Source organism: Pseudoliparis swirei, chromosome 1 (genome assembly GCF_029220125.1).
Source record: "Pseudoliparis swirei isolate HS2019 ecotype Mariana Trench chromosome 1, NWPU_hadal_v1, whole genome shotgun sequence".
NCBI classification, from domain to species: domain Eukaryota; kingdom Metazoa; phylum Chordata; class Actinopteri; order Perciformes; family Liparidae; genus Pseudoliparis; species Pseudoliparis swirei.
The window spans coordinates 6,750,372-6,760,532 of NC_079388.1; the positions used below are offsets into that span (position 1 = coordinate 6,750,372).

General features: G+C 41.2%; 1 protein-coding gene across 1 annotated transcript; it reads left to right on the plus strand.

The window, feature by feature from the left end:
• Positions 1-633: 633 nt before the first annotated feature.
• neu1 (neuraminidase 1) lies at positions 634-8,575 on the plus strand. Its single transcript, XM_056412594.1, has 7 exons — positions 634-838; positions 1,678-1,867; positions 3,439-3,701; positions 4,766-4,948; positions 5,864-6,083; positions 7,013-7,249; positions 7,352-8,575. Exons 1-6 carry the CDS (start codon positions 761-763, stop codon positions 7,231-7,233), a joined length of 1,155 nt encoding a protein of 384 aa, XP_056268569.1. The 5' UTR covers positions 634-760; the 3' UTR covers positions 7,234-7,249; positions 7,352-8,575.
• Positions 8,576-10,161: the final 1,586 nt, after the last annotated feature.

Sequence of the window (10,161 nt, forward strand, 5' to 3'; positions counted from 1 at the left end):
GGTGGGATTTGGGATTTTGTGACAGACTATCTTTCGATGTTATTCTTGGAGAGCTTCCTGTTTGTCTTCATTCGCATCGTGTAGCTGCTCTATTAGAGCAGTCACACATTAAATCTGCGGATGGCCGTGGATCAATGGGGTCATACAAAGGATACAAATTCATAGCATGTGTTTCCCCGAACACACCTAAATATATACAAGACTTTATACTGTAACACTGGATAGTCAATGTGGCATCTATGGTTGTGGACAATTTCCACCCCCGTCTGGTTAGAAGTAGTATGTGTAATTTTTAAAATCTTTTTAATTTTACATTTATTTAACCAGGAAATGCCTCATTGAGATTTAAAAAAAAATCTAATTTACAAGAGAGTCCTGGTCAAGACAGCAGCAGTATCACATTATACAAAGTTTCAGAAAATACAACATAAAATAGTGCCAGACAATATAAAAAAAGGCTATCTGACTTAAAAAATAAAATGATATAGAGATATATATAGATATGTCTCTATGTTGAGTGTCATTAATAATTACCTTTTATTTTGGTGCATGGCGGAAAATAAAGACGGTAGTCATGTGACCACCCTCCTTGGTCACATGACTTACTGGTTCTGTATGCTGCGGTGTCTCGAGCTGTGGCGAGCTTTTCCGCCTTTTCCCCCCCGTGGATTAATCTAGAAACTCCTCTGTACTCGTGTAATAACTGATGTTATTTCTCTATCGGAATAAAGCACCAGTCTCCAGGACGTGAATCTACACCATGGAGACCGGGAGCCGCGTCGCTGTGCTGGGCTTCCTGCTCTCCCTTCTGCTGTCTCCCGGCGGCTGTGCCGAGCAGGTAGGCGCGTCAACAACCAGAGAAACATCGAGATGGAGTCACACAAATGTGGATTCAGCTTGATGTCCGGGATGTTTGAGCGTCCAGTCTGTATGCATTCATTCATCTGTAATAGTGAGTGGAGAAATACGGATTACAATGTAGAAGCAGCGACAGAGCTCCCACACCATGACAGACTGAAAAGGAAAGTCTGTTGCCTCAGTCAGTCTTACAACTACTTTACTGAGCTATTATTATTGATACATAACATGTAAACTACTTTATTATAGCTGATTTAAATTCGAATATGTACACACACACACGCACACACACACACACACACATGCACCTTTGGGTAACATGATACTTTATTAAAGTCAAATATTATTTGAACAGTTATGTTTCACATCACTTATGCATTCATGACTAATGTATATGTATTATACAGTTGTACATGTAGCATTAGGAAATGGATTCATGTTAAAGGGACAGAGATGAAAGCTTTGCATTGAATACACTGATCATGTTTTGGTCTGTGAAACATTGATTTGAAACTTAACTAACAACTGTAGCAGTTAAATACATGTAGTGGGATGCCAAGTACAATGTTAAAGTATAGTGAAGCAGAAGTATAAAAGGTTAAAAAGGGAAATACTCAAGTATCAGTTCAACCAATTGGAAGCCTACTGCGCACAGTAATGGGAGGGAGGAGCTCTTGCAGCCTGAAATGGATAAATACAATAAATGCTTCCTGATGTGAAAGTGTGATCATCACCTGCTTGTGTCACCTGACTGGTGTTGCTAACAAATGTTGAACTCTTTCCCCTTCGTGAATGCTCTGGTCTTTCCTTGCGGTCCAGATCGACCCTCTGCTGTATGAAGAGCAGCTGCTGTGGGTGAGCGGAGTCCAGGGGCAGGTGAACACCTACAGGATCCCCCTGCTCAGCTTCACCCCAAAGGGAAGCCTGCTGGCCTTCTCAGAGGCCAGAAAGTTATCAGAGCACGACAAAGGACAAAAGTTCATCGCTATGCGGCGGTCCACAGACAAAGGCAAGGGGCGCCCACGACAGGCCATCACAAACCGAGACATACGCACACTGAAAGTGGTTATGAGTCTACAGGAGAAATGTCACCGTCACAAAAGGGAGAGAAAAGTCAAATAAATTAACAATCACTCAAGCGGACTGTAATTTTCTGTTTTGAGCGTCAAAACAGGACACGAAACGTCAGTTTCTAAAAGAAAGACAGTCAATCAATAAACAGCCATTACATTTGTTGATTATTAAATATCATGACAAAAACATAATTAGCAAACAAATTTACCAAAAATTAGCTTTCAGCCACATAGTGGGGCCTTCATAAGTGAATAGCGTGTTGCTCCGTGAGCAAAACAGGTAAGTGGACCTTGTGAAACGACTTGGTTTGATTCAATGTAAACTTACAGGTAATACAGGAAATATATGGCTTCCTCAAGAAGGCTGCAGAGGAAGAAGTAGCACGACAAAATGTCTGCATTTTTCAAATTGGAGCTGGTGATATTTTGATACCTGGTTTCCTAAACTGTTGCTAATCTTATACATGATATAAAAACTTTTATTCAAAACTTTACTTTAAAAAATAAAACATGTTATATATTTTTTCAAATGCTGTATTTCCATGTATTGAACCCCATTCGTAATATAAAAGTGAAATATATAGTTTCAATATATAATATATAAACTCAAATGGCACAGATGGTGCCCAATGTGCCCAAATGTCCATTTTGGAGACCTCGCCTAAATTCTCTTTACTAATAAGACTCTAATTTAGTTCTGCTTCACTTTTTCAAAATCAAACTTTGCAGAGCGACGGGTCAGATATTTTGCTTTGATGCTGAGGAAGTTTAAACCTTTCCGCTGCATCATTCCAAAGAGATAATCATAAAAATACTGTAAGTGCTTTTTATCAGGCGAACCTGTAACTTTTTTAATTGGTGCTGTGTGCCATCTTCATTTAATCTTAACCAGTAACATATAGGCTGATATTTACACATCTTGAGTATTCTCTCAAGTGTTTACTTTTATTCTAACACAAACATTATTCAAATAGCCCTTGTGGTAGAGGAGATATGCCCTTTTTTAGTTCGGGTATGTGTTTTTCGAGCAGAAGCCTTAAAAGAAGCTAGGGTTGAAAAGGTTATGGGATTATTTTACAAAAAAAGACTTAAATTATATGAGTAATCGGGGCTGTGTTGCATAAGTAGGGCTACTTATGCAACACAGCCCCGATTACACATACGATTGAAGTTGAGACACAAAACACAAAAGCATCAAGACAAAAACACTTACATGTATGCTTTTGTCTCAACTGATCATTGGTATAGAATGAATGGACACATTTCTGAAAGGATTTTCCAAGTGTACACATTTGAATTGTGCTGTGACACAAAAAGTAACACAACCGTCAAGGTGGGGCTAAAAGACCACTTGGGATGGACGCAAAATCAGGAAGACAGGGGGAGTACGATTATTGGGAAATATCCAAAACAAAACTTGAATGTATTATGTCGCAAACATATGTAATTTGGTGTCAGAGTTTATTTTATGACTGAATCCTCTCCTCTTCCTCCCCCGTCCCTCCAGGAGCCACCTGGTCCCCGACGTCCTTCATAATCGATGATGGAGCGATGATAGACGGCCTGAACCTGGGCTCCGTGGTGGTGGACGAGGAGGTCGGCTCGGTGATTGTGGTCTACGTCCTCTGCTTCAACCACTATCACTGCAGCCCGTCCAGCACCATGATGGTGGAGAGCAAGGACGACGGCCTCAGCTGGAGCAAGCCCAGGAACCTGTCGGGCCAGCTGGGAGTAAAGTCCTTTTGTCCCGGGCCGGGCTTCGGCATTCAGGTGAGCCCGAACGCTACATGACGTTACTTCATAGTTGTAACATAAGATCCAATTCAAGCTAAAATACCTTCATACTGCATGCACGTGATTATACACTATTGACAGGTTTAACCAGGGTGAGAGATTTCAAAGGCAGACATATCTGTGGTAATAATAATATAATAACTTAATCACGGTGAGAAGATCTACTACATACTAAGGTGTGTCATTCTGCTTTTAATGACATCATTTATCAGATGTACAAGAAACCGGGCAGTTCTCTGAGGCCACAGATGGTTGTCCATTTATTAGTGACAACGATTATAAATCTGTTTTATTGACTCTAAAATGTACTCATCACACATGTATTGTAATTGGTGATATATCTTTTTTAAACTGTGCATAATTCCAAAAAAAGGTATGTAAGATCATTAACAGTCACATTATACATCCGTTTCTTTGGATCATAACTAGCTCAAATAGTTTTTGTGTTAAACCAGCAAAATACTTACCTCTCCTAATATGTGCCTTCTTTAAATTGCATCTTATAAATAGAATAAATTGGACAGGGAGCTTTTTATTTTTGGCCTCGTTAGAAAAAAACACACATTGAAAGCATAAAAAGGGACAGCAGAGCATTTGAGATGTTTGCAGCAACAGGATCGTGATATTACTGCAGGGTGTTTTTTGTAATGGTGCAAATGAGTTGCCTATACCTCTCCACAGTTGAGCATCTGAACAGCTCAAAATCAGCAGTGTGGATATTTATTATGGTTTGTTTCATGATGTCTTTGTAGCATTACACATTACTTTGAACTCTTTTTCGAGAGTAAACACATACTATTCGATTCTTTAATATATTTATGTTGTCCTGTTTTTTTTCATCATGGACATTTACAAGTGTCATTATTTAATCATGTATATTATTCTTGCTGACAGGGCGTCACTCTTACCTTCTTGACCTGAATTTCCCCTCTGAGAGATATCTTAAATCATTTTCAGATTTATATGTAGTTTGAGACTGTACCTTTTTTAAAATTTAATATTTGCCGAGTCCAAAATTTCTTTGTGTCTTTGCACTACAGAAGCGCTACAACCCCGCCAAGGGGAGGTTGGTGGTGTGTGGTCATGGCACATTGAAGGCAAACGGAGTTTTCTGCATCCTGAGTGACGACCACGGACAAAACTGGTACAACGGCGGTGCGCTGAAAAGCATCCCTTACAACCAGAATAAGAAGGCCCAGGACTTCAGCCCCGACGAGTGCCAGGTAGGTTTACTGCTGCCTGCAGGACCGCGCCATGCTGGTCTACTTTGACAGCTCACTGTGGGAACAGAGAGGTTTGCTGAACGGGACGCTTAAAGTTATCCTCTAAGAAATAGTCTTCATGAGGATGAAACTTTATCCTATTCTACTTACTACAACAGAAAGCACACAAATATCTTAGAAGTAGCAAGGTCTCCACACAGAGAGTCTCAGACATCCAGCCTCCAAAAACATCCCAGTGAATGACAAACAGAAATAACTGTTTGTCCCCTGCTGCTTGCCGTGGCATTTTTGAACGACCTCTCCTTTGTGTTGTATCCTCACCCTGTATTTGAGCTCTACACTGTAACTGTAAATACATCATAAACGGCTTTAGAAATGTTATTTCATAAAAGCTCCAGCCATTTATATATTTTTGGATTAACAATGGGTCTAATGTATTTTTCTAATATGACCCCCCCCCCCCCCCTCGCGCAAATACACTTTTATCAACCCAGTTTCCGTCAGTTTTTACAAACAGCTGACAATGTTATCATCTAGTTGTGGAAGAAAGTCCAATTGTAAGCAGTTAAAAGAGGAGTTGGAGAAATAGAAACAAACAGACAGAGCTGAAAGAAGACAAAGAGGATCTGACCTAAATGTGACATAAATATGACTCCTGATGAATGCTGATGTTGCATTGCTTCTGCTGGATGTGTCATAACAACTTTCAATAGAGCCGTTTATTGGTCCGCTCGTTGTGGAATTCTTCCGCCCTCTAGTGGCCAAAAGAACCACAGCTGTGAAAATGCACGTTTTAAAAACACCGGGCAGTTATCTTAACCTGAGTGGGAAGTCATAATGAATGCCAGTCAATAAATGTTTAAATAACAGAGCGTTTCATCAGCGTCAAGCCTAACCCTCTCTGCTGCCCTGCAGCCGGTGGAGCTGACGGACGGCAGCATCGTCATCAACGTGCGGAATCAGAACAACTTCCACTGTCGGTGTCGCATGGTGGTGCGCAGCCACGATGGCGGATTGACGCTGCCCGTAGACAGTCTGTACTTTGACTACGAGCTCGTGGATCCTGCAGTGGCAGCCGGAGCTCTGGTGAAGGACGGCGTGCTCTTCTTCACCAACCCCGCCAACGAGCAGCACAGTAAGAGACAGACTCTCTTCTCCTTCCTACCTGGCCTGTGTCCCTGGGGCGCAGTGATGTCATTCTGTTAAAAGGCTCTGTTACAGATGACCGTATAGAAATACCTAGAGGCATTATGTTTTTTATTTAAACCTTTATTTAACCAGGTGAGTCCCATTGAGATTAAACATCTCTTGTTTCGAGGGTGACCTGTCCAAGACAGACAGCAACATAAGAAACACATAGTTAAAAACAAATAACACAGAACAAGACAAGTTAAAAGAAACTAAAAGTTAAGAGACAGTGACATAATCAAGTTAATTTAAGAAACATTGACATTTTTGGGAACCTGCCTCCATTTCTTCCATTTTATATTTAAAAGCAAGACATGGTATCAGTTCTTTAATTTTTTGTAATTGTTCTGCAACAATTATGTTTTCGGGGTGTCCGTCCCTCCGCCTGTACCATTCTCATGAACAGAACATCATCAAATTTGACTTGGTCAGAAGTCACTATGACACATTTTTGGCCATAACCCTATAATTCATGTACTAATTATGATCATTTCACACCCGGTGTTTTATCGGATACAATGATGAAGTGATGACATTTTGGACCGACATGGATGTAAACTGCAACTTGACGTGTTGGCTGAAGCTTTCAACCGTGAAGCACTTATTCTAGTTTTCATATGCTGTTTGGTTCTGTAATATACAACAATGCATGATATATTGTCAGTTAATCATGTTATTTTAATGATGGAGTGGAAGTACAGAGTAGCTTGGAATGGAGATACTAAACCTCAAAGTACCTGGAGTACCGTACTTGAGGAAAGGTTCTAAGTTGCTTTTCACTACAGCTGCTGTTGCTGCTTTCCTGCACGCCAACACAACCAGTTTACCTCCGTATGATTCATACGCCACGCTAACGTCTCTCCCCGTCCCCTTCAGGAGTGAACCTGACTTTACGCTGGTCGCTAACTGACGGTAAATCCTGGGTGAAAAAAGCTATGCAGATCTGGGCGGGTCCCAGCGGCTACTCCAGCATGACATCATTGGACAGCGGCTCCGTGGACGACGAGAAGTACATCTTCGTGATCTACGAGAAGGGCCACACGGACTACGATGAGACCATCGCGTTCGCCAAGATCCACCTGTTTGGTGGTCGGTAGAGCAGGGGGGAGGAAGGTAAGCAGATGAGCATCAACGGGTAGGATGCAGGACAACTCATGTGTACACTGTTTAATCTGGCTCCTGTTTTAATCGTTTCACCTTGTTTTTGTCTCCCAGATTCCAGAGATGTTGGAGCGAAAGGGAAAAACTGGAAGCTGTCGTTTAATTTCTCAGGAAGAAGAAGAACAAAAAAATACATTTTAAACTCGCTTCGTGATATTGCGAGTGGAACAATGGGATGCTCAGAACAACGAATGAACAGTTGTGTTGGGGCCGTGTCTCAAAATACTATTTTCTCCTTCTTTTTCTTTTCTCTACAATTACCACACTTGATGAAGGCACCCAGCCACATGTCCATTTCCAGGTTTTGGGATATGTTAACAGGTGTGAGAAGATATGAGCAAGCAGGGGACTTAAATCATGCTGTTTTGAGGATGACATCAACGCATCATACTGTACGATAATACCACACGAGAGTATCAAATCACAGTCTTCCACGACAAAGAATAATAATTACTTTCAGTCGTTTGAATGTGGTGTTAATGCAATATTCAAGCACAACTGGCAACTATCTCTAATTCACCTCAAATGTTTGACGCAGGTGTGAAATGATTCCTATTTTCTCAGATAATATAGTTTCCTACTGAAGTAACGTACTTTCAAATGTTCCATGGGTCTGTGCTTGTAAAGTATTGATTCTATTAAGCAGGGAGTGTGCCATGAATTAATGCTGACCAAAATTGGTTCTGCCTTTTTAGAATCAGAAATTATAAATAATAATGTGAATTGCCGATTGCGATGACACAGCAGTTGAATGCAATCTCATTTTGGAGTGCGGTTTGAATAAAATGACGAGTTAGACGTGTGCGATTAAATGTGAAAATGAAGAGGTAAGTACATGATGTAGCCAAAGTATCCTCACTTGCACTTGTGCAGAATATATTCTAATATTTTGTCTGAACGATTTGGATGACTCATTTCATTCCAGAATCGCCATGTATTACCAGCGTAGTACTTGGGTTACACTACATTGTACTATCTGTAGTTAATGAGCTCTTAGTATGTTTGGGCACAGCCAAGCTGATTTGCAGTCATTCATGTTTTAGCAATGGAAAAAAAAGAAAACAAATCTAACTTTTTTTCTTCTTAATCAAAGTAATTACAACTCAGCAAACAAAATGGGTTTTATTGGGAAACTGCTTTTAACCGGTGTTGAAGAAAGAAAAGAAAATCTGAAAATTGCAGTTGACAAGTCTGCACTGACATGATACCAGTGCCTTTTCCCTGCATGTCTTTCTGACTTTTATTAAAAGTACTGAAAGAAAGAAATACTAAAAATGAGTGTTCTAATTATTCCTAAACGTATTCTTATATATTTATATTCATTAAAGTAAATATTGGATTATCGATTGAAGATTGGACCATGAACTTCTTTGTGTTCAACAGTGGGTTTAAGGTACTGAGAAAAGCTACATCAGCACTTGTCTTGCACATCAACACATTCCCAGACACTGTACGTGTGACCTGAGATACCCTCTTTGTTTTGACAACAATGCTTTCTCCCTCTCTGTTGTATACATTTCCCTGCAGCCTTTGGGTAACTTTTTCTTTGCTTGACAACATATATAAAGTTTATTATGACAGTCTAGAGATAGTGGATAAATTAACATCTTGAGTGCCACCACTCCCCTCTAATAAATCCCCACTCAGGCCTCGAGGATATGATAATTGTCCCATTAAAGTGTATTTTGACGCGTTTTTTAAACCAACAGTCACATAATTAACGCTCATTCCCAAACGGCTACCACATCCCGACGTTACCCAGGAGCCGTTGACGGCTCCTTAGATGACGGATCGAGTCCAATAATACACTTTTCATTTATTTTTTGGGGGAAAAAGGGAAAAGTAGCGCAAGTAAGCCGATCCCATTCACTATCAAAAATATAGTCCTGCTCGTAATTATTAGGCGCGATCTGCTGCAAAGACCTTGTGTGTGTGCGTGTGTGTGTGTGTGTTTGACGATGCAGGAGGATCACGGCGCTTAGCTAGCTGGGTCACTTGCTTGAAAGCTACGCGATAGCTTAGCTAACCTCATTCTGCGATACAACCTCGAGACAAGTCGGGACAAGACCAGGTCAGTGGCCGGGAAATGTAGCATGGTTCACGCAAACACCGAGTAGTAACGCTGCCCTCGAGCAGAAAGTACCAGTGCCCTTTGACACGGAGGTAGTCTGACGTTACCCGAAAGGGTGTTTTGTGGAAGGACGGTCTTATCTTTGTGGAAAGTGTCTCGGTTGTTGTTGCTAATGTGGCGAGAGAGTTAGCCGAGCTGAGTGGTGAGCTACCGCGTTTATTGTATCAAAAGAGCGAGTGTAATAGTGTGCGGACGGGTTTTAATGTTCGAGCTGCTCGGTGGGCTCGTTGATGAAGTAACGGTAGCCACATAATATCGTTTATCTGCTCCAGCGACCCACTGGACGCTGTAACGCTAATGTCGGCGGATAAACGCATTAGCCTCGAAGACAGCGAGCTGGTGTAGCTCGAGCTCACGCTTGTCAATTAACACTGACGGTAGTTGGCGTTAACTGGTGTCCGTTTCAATGTATTTTTCAAAACAATACGCCTGTGTTTGTCCACACCGTCAGTGTATTGTAACGGTAGCTTTATGATCGCACGTAGACGTAGTTTGAGCCGAGTTGTGCTTCACAACCGGTTATATTAACGTAAAAAATGCACCGGGCCTGTCACCGCCGCCATTTTGTTTTGTTCTCCCAATAAAACCTTTTTTTTTCTGCGTCTCCTGCGAACCACAGAGAAGCATCGACGTAGCAACAACCGCACACGCGTTCAGTCTCGCCTTAGGTGAAATTCAATAACGTAATACCTCCACATAGTTGAAAAGCAAGAAGCTACTGCTACCGCAAGGG